The sequence below is a fragment of the Aureobasidium subglaciale genome, assembly GCF_000721755.1.
Source record: "Aureobasidium subglaciale EXF-2481 unplaced genomic scaffold scaffold_1, whole genome shotgun sequence".
NCBI classification, from domain to species: domain Eukaryota; kingdom Fungi; phylum Ascomycota; class Dothideomycetes; order Dothideales; family Saccotheciaceae; genus Aureobasidium; species Aureobasidium subglaciale.
Genome location: NW_013566994.1, coordinates 345762 through 363406, shown reverse-complemented (window position 1 = coordinate 363406; position 17645 = coordinate 345762). Strand labels below are relative to the sequence as shown.

General features: G+C 51.5%; 9 protein-coding genes across 9 annotated transcripts; 6 read left to right on the top strand and 3 right to left on the bottom strand.

The window, feature by feature from the left end:
- The first annotated feature begins 388 nt into the window (after nucleotides 1-388).
- Nucleotides 389-2460, top strand: AUEXF2481DRAFT_176859 (uncharacterized protein). Its single transcript, XM_013492927.1, has 5 exons — nucleotides 389-517; nucleotides 576-621; nucleotides 679-845; nucleotides 896-1379; nucleotides 1436-2460. The coding sequence occupies exons 1-5, from the start codon at nucleotides 504-506 to the stop codon at nucleotides 2345-2347; spliced, it is 1623 nt and encodes a 540-aa protein (XP_013348381.1). The 5' UTR covers nucleotides 389-503; the 3' UTR covers nucleotides 2348-2460.
- Nucleotides 2461-3369: 909 nt separating this feature from the next.
- Nucleotides 3370-3850, top strand: AUEXF2481DRAFT_25346 (uncharacterized protein; the record flags this gene model as incomplete). The annotated part of the gene is made up of 3 exons (XM_013492537.1): nucleotides 3370-3447; nucleotides 3513-3649; nucleotides 3742-3850. The coding sequence occupies 3 exons, from the start codon at nucleotides 3370-3372 to the stop codon at nucleotides 3848-3850; spliced, it is 324 nt and encodes a 107-aa protein (XP_013347991.1).
- A 246-nt stretch (nucleotides 3851-4096) lies between these two features.
- Nucleotides 4097-4909, top strand: AUEXF2481DRAFT_176862 (uncharacterized protein). Its single transcript, XM_013492926.1, has one exon. It carries the CDS (start codon nucleotides 4342-4344, stop codon nucleotides 4792-4794), a length of 453 nt encoding a protein of 150 aa, XP_013348380.1. The 5' UTR covers nucleotides 4097-4341; the 3' UTR covers nucleotides 4795-4909.
- Nucleotides 4910-5466, bottom strand: AUEXF2481DRAFT_177113 (uncharacterized protein). Its single transcript, XM_013492925.1, has one exon. The coding sequence runs from the start codon at nucleotides 5321-5323 to the stop codon at nucleotides 5024-5026; it is 300 nt and encodes a 99-aa protein (XP_013348379.1). The 5' UTR covers nucleotides 5324-5466; the 3' UTR covers nucleotides 4910-5023.
- A 920-nt stretch (nucleotides 5467-6386) lies between these two features.
- AUEXF2481DRAFT_176902 (uncharacterized protein) lies at nucleotides 6387-8213 on the top strand. Its single transcript, XM_013492924.1, has one exon. It carries the CDS (start codon nucleotides 6709-6711, stop codon nucleotides 8041-8043), a length of 1335 nt encoding a protein of 444 aa, XP_013348378.1. The 5' UTR covers nucleotides 6387-6708; the 3' UTR covers nucleotides 8044-8213.
- A 977-nt stretch (nucleotides 8214-9190) lies between these two features.
- AUEXF2481DRAFT_176912 (uncharacterized protein) lies at nucleotides 9191-11022 on the bottom strand. Its single transcript, XM_013492923.1, has 2 exons — nucleotides 10380-11022; nucleotides 9191-10327 (listed from the first exon to the last, which is right to left on the bottom strand). The coding sequence occupies exons 1-2, from the start codon at nucleotides 10926-10928 to the stop codon at nucleotides 9335-9337; spliced, it is 1542 nt and encodes a 513-aa protein (XP_013348377.1). The 5' UTR covers nucleotides 10929-11022; the 3' UTR covers nucleotides 9191-9334.
- Nucleotides 11023-11968: 946 nt separating this feature from the next.
- On the bottom strand, nucleotides 11969-13425 carry AUEXF2481DRAFT_76060 (uncharacterized protein; the record flags this gene model as incomplete). Its single annotated transcript, XM_013492846.1, has 2 exons — nucleotides 11969-12631; nucleotides 12859-13425. The coding sequence occupies 2 exons, from the start codon at nucleotides 13423-13425 to the stop codon at nucleotides 12164-12166; spliced, it is 1035 nt and encodes a 344-aa protein (XP_013348300.1). The 3' UTR covers nucleotides 11969-12163.
- Nucleotides 13426-13955: 530 nt separating this feature from the next.
- Nucleotides 13956-15565, top strand: AUEXF2481DRAFT_45675 (uncharacterized protein; the record flags this gene model as incomplete). Its single annotated transcript, XM_013492770.1, has 3 exons — nucleotides 13956-14212; nucleotides 14262-14906; nucleotides 14959-15565. The coding sequence occupies 3 exons, from the start codon at nucleotides 13956-13958 to the stop codon at nucleotides 15563-15565; spliced, it is 1509 nt and encodes a 502-aa protein (XP_013348224.1).
- An 828-nt stretch (nucleotides 15566-16393) lies between these two features.
- AUEXF2481DRAFT_25341 (uncharacterized protein) lies at nucleotides 16394-17095 on the top strand (the record flags this gene model as incomplete). Its single annotated transcript, XM_013492536.1, has 2 exons — nucleotides 16394-16531; nucleotides 16625-17095. 2 exons carry the CDS (start codon nucleotides 16394-16396, stop codon nucleotides 17093-17095), a joined length of 609 nt encoding a protein of 202 aa, XP_013347990.1.
- Nucleotides 17096-17645: the final 550 nt, after the last annotated feature.

Sequence of the window (17645 nt, the reverse complement as noted above, 5' to 3'; positions counted from 1 at the left end):
TACTCGAAGAAGGTTTCCTACGATCGGCGAAGTGCGTACGCGTCGTCCGAGCGTACTGTTTATATTGTGGTTCCGCCTTACCCGTGTGCGTTCTGGCGGATGGACATCCCTCACCTTTATCAACCAGCGGAGGTGCTCGAATATACAAATACAGTGCAAGAACGTGGTCGAGATCTCTCGCACACGTTTCGAGAACAGAGCGGATGCACGGAGAGAACCGGTCGGCGGCAAGCGGCTACCGACGTCCGACACCCGACCCTTGCCGAGCGATAGTGCTGGCCTAAATGGGAAATGCTTGCGAGAATGACTTCAGTAGAGCAGCAGAGTTTCCAAGGGTGAGGTCGATGCAACATTCGTCAAAAATTCCAGAAGATTGCATTTCTCGTTCATCCAGGCAACAATCGTGTAGATATATCCAGTATTGCCAGAGACTCCAGGTGTGACTTTCCTACGCGTTTCTCGTCGCTTTGTGTATCGCCATCACCCGCTTCGAACCAGCAAGCATGGTGTACGGGGGGTAAGGCAGAATGGCAGAAACCATCTAACAAAAAGACGTGTCGGCTAATCAAATACAGCAAGCCAAGTCGAGGTTGTGGAACGTGTAAAAAGCGAAAGATCAAGGTAAGTCGAGCAATCCATTTTGCCTGTGTCAAGCTACTCACCAGACACGGCACCCAGTGCGACGAAGGTCGACCGACATGCACACAATGTGAAAAGAGCTCACGGATATGTCTGGGTTACAAAGATGAAGCAGACTACATCTTCCGAAATCAAACCGACAAGGTGACGAGTAAAGTCGCGAAGACAAGAAAGCCTCGAAAGTCCGGATCTCCTGATTCGACGTAGTGAGTCTTATTCGCAAGCCTAGACGAGTTAGGACTGATAGCATCAAAAGTAGTAAGGATAGTGTAGTAGCACTTCCGAAGAGCGCTGCGTCTGAGTTACCAGCCGACTTAACAATTCTTCCGATTTCTAGCCTTCACAATCAACTGATACGCACGCGAGGATCGCTCCAGACCAACCTTGAAGCTCTAACAACGCTATGCCAGCAGCCAACCGTGTCAGTCGAGGAGGAAGTCGTCAATGTCTACTTCAGGAATTTCGTTCGCTTGTACAGAACTCAGGATACCGTTCGAGAGTTTCTTCCATTCTTGGCTCCCATGTACGGTGCCTCCTCGAAAGACTCGTTACTCCGGACAGCTACCCATGCAGCTGCGTTATGCGCCATATCACAGCTACCTGAACAGAGACATCTCCAGTACCGTGCAGCAGACACATACGGCAAGGCGATGCGCATTGCTGCAAGTGCTCTTCAGGACCCAGCACAAGCTACATCGGACGAAACCCTTCAGGCGACGTTGCTGATGTGTCTCTACGAGGTAAGTCTAAACCATTACCGACCCTTAAGCGGGCCACTAGCTGACTGACTCAACAGTCCATCAAAGCTACTGATAACTCCATTAATGCATGGTCGAACCATGTGGAAGGTGCAAGTGCAATTGTCCAAAGCAGGGGAACAAAACAAATCGAAACTCAGCAAAGTCTAGCGCTCTTCCGAGCAGCACGAACACATATGTTAATCAATTGTATACGACAAGGAAAGCCTACCAAACAACTCGAGTCAGGGATGATCTGGCTCTGCGATAATACCGAAGACGACCCACTAGCATACCTGACTCATTGCACCATTGAGCTACCTGCGCTCATGGAAAAGACTCGACGACTTTGCGAGCGAGAGCGCGACCCCAACAGCATGGCAGATATGGAGGATATTCTCGAAAGAGCATGTCATTTGGAAGCCACCATGCAGAACTGGGTTGCATCATTATCAGATGATTGGCTGCCACATACAATCGCTTACATACCGGAGAAACCAGTAAACCCACTCACTGCGGATGCATGGGTTGGCCCTGTGCATGCATTCAGCGATGTACACAAAGGGTGTGTTTTAAACAAACTGCACTCGTGCCATATGCTTTCAGCGGCTGTCATCTTAAATGGACTAGAGTGGCTCAGGCCATACGACTACCCAATGGACGATCGCTACATCCACACTCGATGGATCGAACAACGAACTGTCGACGACATTTGCTCGAGTGTCCCATTCTACCTGGGCATGGGTCAACAACGAGCCAGAACACCAGACCAGATGGAAACGATAGCCGATCTGATTGGTGGCTATTCACTTATCTGGCCTCTCCATGCAGCCGCAAGCTGTCCGCGTATCTCAAAAGACCAATGGCTTTACATATATGGGCGTCTAGCCAAGATTGCGAAGGAGTGTGGATTACAACAAGCGCTTCTTATATCGACAGATCGCAAAGACCAATTTGTGTCTCCCGTCTGAACACAGGTCTATGGCAGCACTTTGTTGTGTCTTACAACCTCGTCCGACCCCGTTTCAAGAGGAAGCTGGAAGATGCTGTACACTTGCACTATTTGGAGCAGTCGTTTCAACTGCCCCTGTCCGTCTATACAACCCTGATTGGGTATAATCAGCTTCATCAGGCTGCGCACTCACCTCTTCGGAGATATAGGATGCTCAAGGTCGTACAATGCTTGCCCTGATGCCATGCCGCATTTGCTTGCTCTATCAAAACACACAAGAATCAGTACCAGGAGAGCAAGCAGCCGTCGAATGTTTGCGTCGAAAGATCGCCAGTACAGGAGCATGCAGCCGAGTCTCGTGCCAACGTCTTCAGTGGCACACGAGGAACGAAATCGTTGTCGAATACGGAATTCATGTGAGCTGGACCTGAGAACTATTGTAACGACTTGTCAATAGGGAGGCTGGTGGCTTTAGTAGTCAGCGATGCTAAACCAGGAAGACATTGCCATGTCAAAAGGGGTATCAGAGACCGAGAAGAGCTGAGCCACTGGAGTTGATGTATCTCAGCTCAAGTTCAGGACGCCAACCTGTAACCGTCCGGACTTGAGCGAGACTGTTAGATAATCGTTGATCGTACAGCTCGTGTTGACTCAACGTCCGTGGTGGATGAATATAGAACTGGAAACATAGATATCACCGAACATGTTGGTTCTTCTAGAAGCCCATCATATAGAGAGAATTATGGTCGGAACAAAGAATAGGATAGACTGTATATTTATGCATATCCCATGATCTGCTGCACGGACCCCTTGCGCTCTCACCTGAATCGCGGCTCTCCAACCCTAGTGGGTTCCCAATCTCAGAATACGCGCCGGGGATACGACAAGCAGGGCAGCAAACTTGTCGGGACGCAGGACTTTGACCTTCACATCTTCCTCTCTCCGCCGAGCGACTGTGGCCGTGACTGTAACCACCTACTCATCGCCTTCGCTGGCCCTGTCAGTCACCTCAACGTAACCGCGCGACACGCGACCGCAATCATGGGCGCCATTTCGAATCTCATCCCACTCATCATCCTATTTGTCGTCGTGGGCGCGTTTGCATTTGTTGCATACCAGGTTAGTTTACACCTGCTCATCTTCTCACACCTTCTGGCGCATGAACACTGACAATCTCGACACAGATGTACATCTGGACCAACGACCTCGCCGACCAAGGAAAGAAGACTATGGAGAAGAAGAATATGACATTTTCAAAAGACGGCATGAAGGTTGGAGTCAAGGAGATTAGCGAGGAGGAATATGCAGACAGGACACAGAGGTGTGTTAATACCCTATCACGACTCTCTTTCGTCTCATCCAGGACAATCGTTTCGCCCTGTCAGAATGTCTTTGCTGACTTGAAACGCACAGCGTACTCGTCAACACATGGAACCAGAGTTCCTTCCCTGCGTACAAGAGCCGACTTTGGAACAAGGAAGAGCAGGCGAAGAACAAGGCTGCCACTTCGGGAAGAGCTTGAGGTAGAGCTACGTGTGAGAGCCCATTACGCGGCCTCTAGGTTTCCTTCTGCCATGACGACCTATATCCGATCTTCTATATCCCCGGCTATGCTGTTATGATGCTCTCTCCACATAGACATGGATAGGTGTAGCCTTATCTGCGATCGCCTGTGTACAAGATGGAGAAGTGGATGTTGAGATGATGTTCTGACTGTATCCTCCGGAAGACAAAATACCCGGACAGCTGTAAGTTAGTATACCGTCCGGCAAACACGGGTAGAAGACCTCGTGTCTGCAGCGTCACCACGATAAAGGCAAACACGAGAAAGCAATCTTCCCTTCCGGAATACCGCGCAGGAATGCGGCGTAACGTTCTGCTAACCACCAGGCATCTGTCCTGCGTACAACATGAAGCTCAGCTAGAAGTTTGCACCCTCTCTACCTACTTCTAGAAGTGTACCGCGAGGTCTTGAACGCTCGAAAGATACTTTTGGCGAGAACAGGACGTGAGATGCAAGCGTCGGAACTGCCACTTGCACCTTCTAGGTTTATGCTTGAAAGAACGTTTGCCTGCTCCCCAGTGACATGTACTGTACATGCGGGCATCGTACCCGGCGAGGTCTCTCCACACCCAGAGTACAACTGGGGAAGTTCAAGGCTGCGCATGAGTTTGCGGAGAGGGCAGAAGTATGACAGCCGAGGGCATTCAGCGAACCTAAGCAACATGACCTCGAATCCTGGCGTCAAGAGAGTTCACTTGATTATGGTCTGGCTCGAGGGAGCGTCCTGGCGTTGGTGGAAAGGCATGCGGTACCGGCGAGAAGGCACACTTCAGTACGTGAAGTCAGGCTGCTTGCCCTGCAGTATGTCCTCCGATACGGCATTCTACTTCATGTCATACGACAGCAGCGAAAAACGGGCGACTAGTAGTACGTCAGTCAGCCCTCTACCACAGCCTTCGTAGCGAGGACACGGAAACGGAAATATGCCCAGATCTCAGTATTGGCTTTGGTAAAACAGGGGTGAGTGTGGTAAGACTTGCCCGTTTCCCAGTCGCTCTGCTGGCTGGAATGCGTTCGGTGGCGCTTAGGGTTGACACTAGCCCGTCACGAAGCCAAGCTTTTCCCGCTCGCTTCTTCCTCGTGGCACGGTGGCCGACTGGACTCTGTCCTTAATGATTAAATTATGCTTATTCAAACCCAAACCGAACCTCCCTTGCGCAGCCTTGTCTGGGACGCAACTGCAGTAACGGGAATCCGTTTTCCTAGCTTCTGGGCCAGCCGTACAAAAGTGATCACTTGCGCGAGTCGCTCGTATGCTGGTAGTGTCCGCTTTGCACGCTTGAGCGACAGAGTGGATATTGGAAGGAGCAGGGGAACCACACCTATTCGAATGTGTTTGTACAAGCCGAGCTGATAAGGATGCCGAGATTTATTGGATCTTGTCTGGGCTTGGGGGCGGGAAGTCTGTTGGGTCAGATGTACAAACCTCATTGAGCTTTGCTACGTAGGGTCGAGTACGAGGTAGGCGGGATCGATTTCTCTAGTAGCGTGGCTTGAAGGATTCAGGTGCTTACGCGGCCAAGACCACGTCCTCACCTCACAGAACATGGCGTGCGAAGGAAAGGTGTCTTGTCTACTTGCTGCCTCCGGAAGGGCACGTGTTTTGATTTGATGGTGATCCCATGCAGGTAAAGGCGAATCCCTAGTGCGGTGCCACAAATACGCCCCCGAAACTCTTAAATCGAGCTCAATTCCTCATGCTTGTTCTGGGCGTATCATGACGGGTACTCATGGCGACGTTAGATCCTTGGGGGATTCCTGGCCGAAATTGAGATGGTGGTTTCGTCGTTGGGTGGGGACGGTCAAGACACAGCTGGACAAGCGCTTGGCCAGTCTTTGCGCCTTTCTTGTCTCTTTGCACAGCCATCCTTGGCTCCTTCCTTAGCTGTCATTTTCGGATCGGCGCCCAGGGCACGCTATGATTGAGACAGGGCGCCAAGCGCGAGGTCAAGAATGCTTGGCCTACCTAGTTGGGTTGGATGGAGGTGGGCTGCTGCAGTGAGTGCGTTTGGTGGCCACTCGCAGCATACGAGTGGTACTGTAGTTGGCGAACCATGTTAGGGCTTGCAGAGAAATGCGGTGTATCTGCTCTTCGTACAACAGGAAGAAGAGGGCGAGCGATTGGGGGATCTTTGGTCTGGAAACGAATCGATGCGCCCCTCGCCTAAACATGTCGACACGAGTCTTTATTTTAACGTTAATTATTAGTTCCACACTCTAAGAAAGGCAGCCGGTGATGCCGAGTATGCCGATCAGGGAGGACGAGAAGATCTCTCTCTTTCGCTGCGATGAAGAGTCATGGGCCGGACAAGTACTAGAATGTCTGGATGATTCTCCGACAATCAACGAGTTAGGCAGGTCAAGGGCAAGAGAGGGTGGGTTGGCGAGAGTGTAAGGGGACAGTCATCGCTCTAACGAGAGGCTAAAAAGCTGGGGAATAGAAGGTTAAGGTAGTGTTTGGCCTTAGCAAATCTTGGTGTCTTGGTGGTTCATCTAATCGGAGCTAGTCTATCGGGGCATCCGCTGGCGGCTGTGACATTCCTCCAGGTGCTCGCCAACTCGTTTTGTTCCTGCTCTTGCTCTCACTCTTCCTGCTGTTCTTTTGCAAGCTCCTTCCTCCACTTCATTGAGATTCGCAAATCACACGTGTCTACTCGCGACTTCTGCTTGCCTGATTGGAGACTGTCCCACACTCTTCGAATATCGCCATTAACCTTTCTTCGCCAAAAGATCGAACCAAGTGATACATTGTCTTCGCCTCGAAAGGCAAGACTCCTCAAAGACCACACAAAGACCCACCCACACACAACCTAGCCATGGAAACCTACTACGGCCACGTGCGAACACCTGGCGATGCCATTCTTCTGTTCGAGGCATGCAGAATCGGCCTGCTCCCCAGAGTACAGCGTCGCCTGTCGGAAAAGGAAAGACTTTCCATCAAGTCCGGTTCGGTCTTCGTCTGGGATGAGCGCGAAGCTGGTATGAGACGATGGACTGACGGAAAGTCGTGGAGCGCAAGTCGCGTATCAGGCAGCTTCCTGACTTATCGCGAGATGGAGGGCAAGCGCGGAGGCAGCACCTTCAACGCCGCTCCCAAGGCGCCCGTCGCAAAAGAGCACGACGCTTCGGATGATGGCCCTGACGGATACCGCTACAAGCCCGACGGCCTGATCAAGCAGTCGTTCAGCATCACAACCTCCAACGGCCAGCACCTGCATCTCATCAGCTACTTCGCACGCTCGACGGCCGTGTCGCAGAACTTGCAGCAACCTTCCAGCGATCCTCAGCTGCGGCACATTAGACCCGAGAAGGGCATGTACCCCGAGTCGACTGTGCACGAGCAGAACGCTATCCCCGCCGTCACGCGCGGTCCCATGACTAGCCCTGCTTTTGCCAACTCTCCTCACCAATCTGCAAACATCGGCGCTCAGTACCCCCAAAGACCGCAATACACCCACGGCCCCATGTCCTATGGCCCTCCCGGCTGGGCTCCTCCTAGCCCTATGCACACCCCTCCGCCACACTTTTCTCCCTACGCCTACCACCACTCGCCCATGCAGCACCTCCACCCCTCTCAATACCCCCCGCATCACGCCCAGCACTATCCTCCTCCTCCTACCGCCTTCGACCGCGTCCCTGCACCCTTATCCAACAACTCTCTGCCGGCACCGCCCTCTCAGTACCACCACCAGCACCCGCAACTTACCCCAATCCACAACCACCCACCTCCACCATCGCTGCCTCAGATCAATCACAGCCATCGCCCATCTCTGCAGGATCACTCGTCTCGTCCTCCGAGCCACACTCACCCGTCCATTGACCCTGCCCTCGCCAATGACGCCAGAAAGACTGGCCCTCCGCCTCTACCAAGCCCCAGATCCATGGGCGACACTGCTCCTGGCGCTCCCACAGAGAGCGTCAAGCTACCTTCCGCAACTCTGCCTCCTGTCAGCGGTGGTACTACTATCCCTAGTATCAGCTCTCTCATCCATGAGACCAGTAACCCACAAACGCACAATGCTGGTCGTCCCTCGAGCCGCAGTCCAATTGGTGGACGCCCTCAGGACATTCCTATGCACAAGATGGGTTACGACGCTGCACGTGACGTCCAGGCGCTCAGACATCTCGACAAGGCAACTCTGAGATTCTGAAGTGCCGCCGCAGACTCGGTGATAATTGGAAATGGCTTGTGTCCTACACGACGTGTAAATTGGTTGTAGTTGAGCGTGGGGTTTAATGGTGTCTTTCTCTGACAGGCGATAAGCGATAAGCGTGAGAGCAGACTCCGCTGGGATTGGCGTTTTGGGTCACAAAAGGGACTTCGCACACAGCGACGGTTGCATGAGGAGTTTTTGCTGTCTGTCATTCCGAGTGCGCAAAGGGACACTCCCTTACATATTGTTGTATGAAGCAAATAATTGATGACTTCGCTACTCACTCCATCTACACTCCGTGCAAGTCTGTATAGTCGATCATCAAGGGATTACTGTGTCATATCAACGAAGCTGCGGCCAAGAACTCAACCTGTAGGTTGATCTCTAAATTAGCGTAGTGCATGCACCATACAAACCGCTTTACCATCATATCTCTTGCTATAGCAAAACCCAGGAACACAGCTGTTAGATCTCTGACCGTCTTCTCTGGTCTAACCTTTGGTGATCGAAAATGTTGTCTTCCCTTGCTTACATCGCGGCGTGACTCGATCCCTTGCATGCGGACCCAACACTCCCTGTCCTCGTCGTGACTATAAAAGCGAAGTTCTGCACTCTTCTATCTTGACAACTTGACCCTACTCTTGAACATGCTATTGTGTGAGACTTTTTCAATCTGACAACTCATCGGCTATGCCACTCTGATTTCCTGCTACCTCCCGTGGAGCCCCGAGAGAGACACGACGTCCACGAATCTTTCTGTTTTTAGTAGCCATCTCAGGCCGTCGATGCCACTTGAAGATATGATTATGAGTGGAAACGGATCAGAAAGGGCAAGGGAGAAAGGACCCATGAGATGCAAGCATGGTCTATCTTCTTCTGACATGAGTAAAAATACACATGATAATATTGTGGAACAAGGATCTCCTCTAGCACTCGAAATCCCTGATCACTTAACTATGCCTTTACGCAATGAATCGTTTATACTCTCTTCGTACTTGTGAAAAGGACCAATTGATATGAACCGTCACTGTTGTCGTGTCTTGCTCTAGATGTCGTTACCCGGTTAGCGAGGCGGGCGATCAGACACACCAGCAGCAGCACAGCAAGCGCAGACACAATGTTCCAAAGCTGGCAAGAGCATCCAGTAAGAGGATGTCCAAGAGTTGTTTGACACAATGAAGAGTAAGGAGGACGAGTTTTATATAGTGGATATTCTGCGAATAAAAAGTGTTCCTTACATGCTATGCCATCCGAAAAAAAAAACGAATAGATCAATATGCTTTTACATCTATGCCTTGGTTCTAGGTTCAAGCAAGAGTTGACCAGCGGGACCGGTTTTCTCTACAAATCCTTGCCCGCGGGTATGGATTCTACGACCACGTAGCCAAGTCTCCTTGACGACACCTTTTAGCGTTTTGTCCTGGTAGGGACTGCACTTGTTACGGAACAGCATGGTGTTAGGCTGAACGATGAACTCAGCCTCGTCATCAAAGACTGCAATATCACCATCCAGACCGACGGCGATATCTCCTTTCTGATGTTCGAGACCGACTTGCTTGGCGGTGTTGAGACAGCACCAGCGTACCACGTCTTCAATGGTGATGTTGCGAGCTGCGGCTTCAGTCCAGAGGACGCTGATTCCAAGACCGACGCTGCTGATGCCACCCCAGGCGGAGAAGAAATCGCCTTCGCCTTCTTTGCTGGTTGTCTCGATTGCGCCAGGTACGTTTGCGGGTAGCAGCTTGAGGTTGGGTGTGCAGGGTGAGTGATCAGAGACGACGGTCTTGATGACACTGTCGTCGGGTCTGCACATCTCGTCCCACAGTCCGTCCTGGTTGCTTTGGCTGCGGATTGGTGGGCAGCACTTGTGTCTTGTGTCTCCGTTCTTGATAGCCTCTGCGGCTAGCGAGAGGTAGTGGAAACATGTTTCCGCGGTGATTTTGACGCCCTTTGCGCGTGCTTCGCGTAGCATTGGGATGGCTTCAATGGCTGAGAGATGGACAACGTGCAACGGAAGTTGCGGTGCGAGATGTGCCAGGCTCAAAATCTCCAAGATGGCGTATGTCTCGAACGTTGATGGACGCGAGTCGAGGAAAGTCTGATAGACGTCCAAAGGGCCGCTGGGAACTATCGGAGGTTCTGAGATCTGTACATCGTCGCCGACAGACTGTGTAACAGGAGGGATCATCTCCGCATGGAACATGACAGTCGTGGGCTCGTCAGCAAGTTCGCGAAAGACCTTTGAGATATCTTCAGAAGACACAGCCGGGAATTCATCGACCTGGGAATTGTTAGCTTGTGCGTGCTGGTTTCCGTGCTGCTTCTGTACATACACCACTGTCGATGAGGAATCCCTTGAAGCCTCTGACACCCATGTTCACCAGCGGCTTCAGTTCCTCGACATTGCCAGGTACGATGCCGCCGTAGAAACCAACATCGACCCAACACTTCCCTTGTGCAGCCGCAATCTTCTCCTTGAATCCTGCAACTGTTGTTGTGGGTGGAATGGCGTTGAGGGGCATGTCGACCACTGTTGTCACGCCACCGAATGCAGCAGCTCTTGTACCCGTCCAGAAACCCTCCCATTCTGTTCTTCCCGGCTCATTCAAATGCACGTGTGCATCTACCAATCCGGGCATCAAGATGTGCGGTGAGTGGTCGGCATAAGGGGTGCCAGCAGGGAACTCCGAGGCAGGCAGGACTGATTCCCAGATTGACTGAATCTTGCCGGTCACGGTAGAAATGACTATTGTTGCTGCAGTCAGGCGGCCTTTCACCACTGCCCGAGAGGATGCGAGGACCGTGATGTCGGATTGTGCGGAGGTGTGTGCCGGCGAGCCAGTCTCGGATCGAACAGCAGGGGAAAGGGCGTGAGGTGCCATGTTGGTTGATCTTCAAACAGTATTTTCCTGTATCTGAAAACTGGCCAGGCTAATCACTCTAGGAGCGTGTATGTGCTAGTCTCTCCACGGGGTGAGATGCGGGATATGGCAGAGTGTTGAAATGGAGGATAAGGGATAGTAATATGTGTTCTAGCGAGGGACAGGAGGGGAGAGCAGGGAGAAAGATGTCAGAGTGCAAGGCACATCCGGGGTAGGGCGCCTCTTATTGTATGGGGTACATAAAGGTGTTTCAAGGACGGCCGTCTGCCCGCCCGACTTAGGCATGACATACCTTTACTCAACGGCATGCGCAGAGACTTTGCGAGAGCCAACAAGCAAAAGGGGGGCTTCGGGAAGGCCAGGAGAAGCCTACCCCAGCGAGAACGGCCAATTGACTTGCCTTTCGTAGCCCAGCTCATGTTTTGAACCGGGAGAATTACTCGATGAAAACTCCAGGCCAAGGTTGCGGTGAAGGCGCGCTTGCAGCGTTGGGCGGGCGTTGCTGCTGGCCGCGCTGATAAGGGAAGTCGAGGCTCGGGTTAATGCCGGAGCCGACCGCAATGATGATTTGAGTTCAGCATTCCGACCGAAGATAAGAGAGGGGAGAGTGATAGGAACCCGATAAGAGGGTAGATAGCATATATATAGAGGCGTGATCGCATCGCACAGCTGACCATGAAAGTCGTGTCTAGTAATTTCTGCCACGAGCTCTCAAGTTGAGCAACGTGGAGGTTGTCAAACATGGTGAGACTCGAGGAGCGGAGGTGGCCGGGAAAAGTTTGACAAAACGACTGTTTAGCTTTGTTCGCTGATCCCGAAATCGCCTAGACTCGAGAGAGTGTTACTCGATATTTATTCGATTGCTTTACTCGATAGAAGAAGCGGTGCGTCGACGCAATTGCTGTGTGTAGACCAGTAGAGCGTGCACGTGCACGAAGTGATTCTTCGTGAATGAGATGCATCTCTTTTGCGCAACATATAACACCTGGCGCAGTAGCAATTTCTTGGTGACGGCGCGACTGTTATGATATTCGCCAGGTCTCGGGTAAATTGGAGTAGAACAGCTCACGAGTAATACTCTGCCTCAAGATGATATGTACTGTGCTAGATTCCTATGATGTAGCTCCAAAGCAGGATGAAAGCAACTTAAGCATGTAGGAGTTTTCGTCCATCAGAAAGCAATAACGACGTTCCGCTCCCAGTATTGACTTCTTTCGCTACTTCCTCTCCGAGGACTAGGACTTCCTCTTCTTCACATCTCCGAAAGACAAAGTCTGTTGCTTTCTCTTGGTGGATCTTGCAGCGGACGGCTGATCTTTGCCTTTCGTCTGCTTGGACAGACCCACAATTTCCTTGCTGGAATACAAGCTGGCCCTGAGACCGTAGGGGTTCGAAGAATCTATGTTGAGATATGTGTACACATCGGCTTTGTAGTAGATGGCGCCATCAGAAGCATTACGCGGAGCGAGACCCAGCTCGACCAGCTCTTCCAGGGCCCTAAGAACGTCGTCGAGATCGGAAAAGTCTTTGGTGTATACGCAGATCAAGTGGCTCGATTGCTTCTTCTGAGAACCGCCAGCGAATGGGTTAGGCGGGCCCGCTGGTGCAACTTTGGCAGTGTCCCCCAATCTACCATCAACAACTGCTTCTGCGACAAGCTTCCACATCCTATTGACATCTTCCGGGCTGGGGAATAGCATCCACTATAGTATTGGTTAGCCATGAGCACTAGCCATGAGCACAACCCATGGGTTTTCCTGCCTCGTGAGATACTCCATTCAAGGTTATGGAAAAGCATGATGCTTCCAGGGGCCGTCATCAGAAATCTACAATAACGCTACTCTCCAAGAATGGCTGATCAGGCGTTGAAAGCATCGTGCCTTCCGACAGCTACTAAAGTAGTGCTATGTGACGCCGGGATATTGCTCACCTTGCCATTGATCACTCCGCTTGCGACCGCGAGATCCAATATTTCCTCCTTGAGCTGGTCGCGCAAAGGCCCTAGCTTCCTGGTAATGGTCGACTGATCAAAGCCTAGATTGGCATCTGAGACTCTTTCCTTCTCGGCAGCGAATTGGCTCAACAAAGCAGTCGCACGCTCCGCCATTTGTTGTGGAGACTCTTCGGATTCTGGAGCATGGCGAGATTCTATCACCTTGCCTTTGCCCTTGATGATAGGACATGCGATCCAGATCCAGTTTTCTGTGACAGTAGTACTAGGGGGTAGGCGCTTCAAGAACTCGTCGACTGTTTCCGTGAGCTGTCGAGCGGTCAACATGCCCTCCAGTCTGTTGTAGAGGATCTCAGGCACAGCATTCATCAAGGTCGATGTCGCAACGGGGTAGGCTGCCTTGGTTTCGTTCCACTGCGTGACAAGTTGTTCCGTGCTGACACTCTTGCTGCATACTTCAAGCATGTTGCGCATTTTCGAGGTGCCATGAAAATCCGAGTCATCACTGATGTAGCCTGCGAAAGGTACAAACTCAGGGTCTGTCATGACGAGGAGGCATAAGGTGGTATACTTTTGAGAGCAGACCAAATACAAGACAGAAGTAGTTGAGATATGGACAGCACGTTGAGATGATCCAAGCCGTACAGATCCGCACGAAAGAGGAAGGTCCGGTTGGCAGAAGTAGAAGCTGTCCTCAGGTCAATGAGGAAGCAGCTATAGTCAGACAACAATCTATCAGATGAATATTCTAATTCTTGGGAAGGTATCGCGATCAAACGCACTGCTTCGCGAGTCCATTTCACAGAACCCATCGATCGAAAGCGACTGCTGTTACTTTGTTCAAGATGTCAGCGAGGACACTGTTGCGACAAGCAGGAAAATTCCCTGGTAGTTGTTGCATATTGGACATTCTTGTGCGCGCTGGATGTATAAATTTGTGTAAATCAATCAAACGCGCACATGTCACGTCGCGTCGATCGTCCAGAAACGCTCACCAAGCGCGTCGTCAACAATCAAGGTACCATTGAATCAACACCATTTCCCTCAAGAACACCCAAATTATACCAGCCAACAAGATGCCTCACGCTGAATCGCCAAACCCGCCATCATCGCCGCCGGTAAATGACATAGTCATGGCTGAGGCTGTGTCTGGTGCCCTCGACGAACAAGCAGAATCGCAAAACGAGACGACACAATCATCACCAGCGCCTGCTGTGAGCGAGATAGAGAAGGCTTCTCTGGAAGACATGTTCGACGACGATGACATGGATGACGATGACGAATTTGCTTCGAGTGCTCAAACAAAGACTCAAGCGTCTTCGCAACCTGAGCCGTACGTCAAACTTGTTCGATAGAGCAGAACATGGATTGACGATTTACAGAAAGCCTGGTAATTCCAACGTCGGCAAAGATGCAGAGGTCCTACGCGCTTTCTACCAGAGACTCTTCCCCTTCAAGTACCTGTTCCAATGGCTAAACCATTCTCCGACCACAACAACCGACTTCAGCAACCGTGAATTGGCCTTCGTCTTGCCTAACGACGCCTACATCCGTTATCAATCATTCAATTCTGCTGAAGAGCTACGCAAGCAGTGTATCCAACTCACTCCCACTCGCTTCGAAATTGGCCCTGTATACTCTGCAAATCCTCGCGACAGGAAGACACTACGCAATGCAAGTGCCTTCCGGCCTTTGGCTAAAGAGCTAGTTTTCGATATCGACATGACAGACTACGACGAGATCAGAACATGTTGTTCCGGAGCAAGCATCTGCCAAAAGTGTTGGCAATTCATAACCATGGCCATCAAGGTCATTGACAAGGCCCTGAGAGACGACTTTGGATTCAAGCACATTCTGTGGGTCTATTCTGGTAGACGTGGTGCTCACGCCTGGATCAGCGACAAGCGAGCAAGAGAAATGGACGACAACAAACGCAGATCGATCGCTGGATATCTAGAGCTCTTGAAGGGTGGTGACAAGACCGGCAAAAAGGTCAATCTGAAGCGACCCCTGCACCCACACATAGAGTGAGTCCGATCTAAGCGACTAGCATACAGCATCTACTGACACGATCTTTAGTCGCAGCCTCAAAATCTTGAATGGCCACTTCCAGACAGATGTGCTCCTAGAGCAAGACCCATGGGCATCACCAGAGAGAGCAGCACATTTGCTACAACTTCTACCCGACAAGAGTTTGACAGCGGCGTTGCAGAGGAAGTGGGACAGCACGCCTAATCGTAGCAGCACGCAGAAATGGGCCGACATCGATGCTGTCGCTTCCGTCTCTGGATCTCTTTCGAACCTCACTCCGGAAACACTTGTGCAGGCCAAGCAGGACATCCGTCTGGAGTACACGTACCCACGTCTCGATGCTGAGGTCTCGAAGAAGCTCAATCATTTGCTCAAGAGTCCATTTGTTATACATCCGGGTACCGGCAGAGTTTGTGTTCCAATCGACGTACGCCGTTTTGAGGTGTTTGAACCGGAAAAGGTTCCGACCGTGCAACAACTACTCTCGGAAATCGACTCGTGGCCAGGCACTGATGACAAAACTCAAGATTGGCAAAAAACGAGCTTGAAACCTTACATCGAGTTGTTCAGAGACCACGTCAATGCAATAATGAAGGAAGAGCGAGTTGCTGAGAAGCGAGGGCGCGAGGAAAGTGGGGAAGGCGTAGAGTTCTAGTGAGATCGTCCATCGTAGATAAAGCTTGCGGCTGGACAAAACAAATATTCGACAGATCTCGATGGTGAACGTGTAATAGACGTCATTGGCTCAAAGCCATGCTACGATATTGTTAACTTGGTGAGCGTTCACGTAGCACGCCTCATTGAAACGCCTCCCTCCTCTGTAGAGTGATATGAGGCTGAGACTGCCGGACTCAAGGTCGGCTAATTTCGTGTCAACAACGAAAGCAGTCAACAACTGATCTGTGCTATCGTTGTAGGCCTGTACCAGACCGGGGGTGCCACCACTAACTGGACAGTCCCGCGGCTGTGGTAGATGTTGTGGGCCCAGATGCGGCTGCGTGACCAGATTTGTAGCGCCAAAGCGGCTCAACGCTTTATATACAGTGGCGCGCATTGGTTTAACGGAGCAGCCTCCCTGTCGACAGTAAATAATAGCACATGTCGTACTATCCTGGCATGCAAATTCTTCTCATTCGACTTAGAATGCCATGATGGCGCGAAACTCGTCTCCTTGTTACAATTTCCTGCCTGTCACATTCAGACAATCCATCAGGTGGTAGCCGCCTCATACTGCTCCTTCCCTGTGTCAGTCGCAGCTCATCGCAGGTGCCGAGTGAGGAAATCCCATTCTCGGCGACGGCTCGCAGCTCCGATATCTCGCGGATTCAGAACACGTCTGTTGATGATCTCAAAGCCCCTTCTTTTAGCTTGACAGTTCTTTAAAAAGCCTCGTTCCCCCAGGTCGATACTCGACTTTGCTCGCTGGAGGGGTTTTAGCCCCCAAGGTTGTTGCTGGCTTTGCTGTGCATGTTTGGGAGCAAGGATGGATCGCTCTCACAGTATACACTCGAGCTCGAGAAGGAGTTCGGGTTCGGCCAAGGAAGAGTCGCCGATCAGGGGTAAAGTCAAGCGGCAGCAGATAGCTGTTGCTTGCAATGCTTGTCGCCGAAGAAAAACCAAGGTACGATTGGAGGTTGAGGTTGCCGTAGCATAGGCGACATGAGGGCTCCAGCCTGTTTCTTCAGGATCGATTCACTGACCCTGTTATATGTAGTGCGATGGCCATCGACCGGTCTGTTCCGTCTGCGTTACCAAGAACTCCGAATGTACCTGGTCAGCAGATCCAGATGCTACACCCATGATTGCAATCAAGCGAAAGTACCAAAATCTCGAAACCGAAGCTCGCGATCTCCAAGATCTGGTTCAAATGCTGATGGATCGGCCTCGCAAAGAGGCAATATTCATCCTCGACCATATGCGTAGAACCCGAGATGCGGTGTCGACTCTTGCCTTCATCAAAGACGGTGACCTGCTTACCTGGGGATTGAACACTCGTGAACCCCATCCTTCCCAATCCTTTCCGTCCGATCACGATCATATGCGCGACATCACCCAAGGTGTCAACACTATGGGTGGCAAAGACGGCCCGAGGGATGGCCATCTGGAAAGCAATGAAAGCATCACCGAGCCAGCCAGTTCACCAAAAAGGCGTCTGGCTATCTCGGACCTTGTCAACGACACTTGACCTACCTCAATGTGGCTTTGAGTCCATCACCACATCGCGTTGTCGCATCGCATACGAGCACGAAACTTGACGAAAATTCTAGTCTGTCGTAAAAGGGCGAGTCTATCGTCGCCAAGATGCCATCGAGGCACAACATCTATCGACAGTCGTTAAGCAATGTCGCCAAGCCAAGTCGTCGGTACACGACATTCGCATCAGAGGTGTCGACAATGCGTTCACGCTGCTGTATCTGAGTATCAAGAGCCGACCATGGCAGAGCGCAGGCTGTACTTCAACATCCTTCCGGATTGCAAGATACGTGCTTCCGCTATCCGCTTCAGTGTTCGAGGTTGGCCTTGAGCGTTCAAAGAGTCGGACCTGGTCGACTAGGGAACACCTACAATGGTGTGGACGTGGTGTCAAGAATCTGGACCGTGGGTGGAGCGCTCTGCATCCGACTGGGAAAGTGGTCCGCTGTATCATGCTTCCTCGCGGTTCGCTCTGCGGTTCGCTCTGCGGCTCGCGTCAATTTGTCGTTTCTCTGGTACGGTTCGGCGGTCACTTTTCGTAC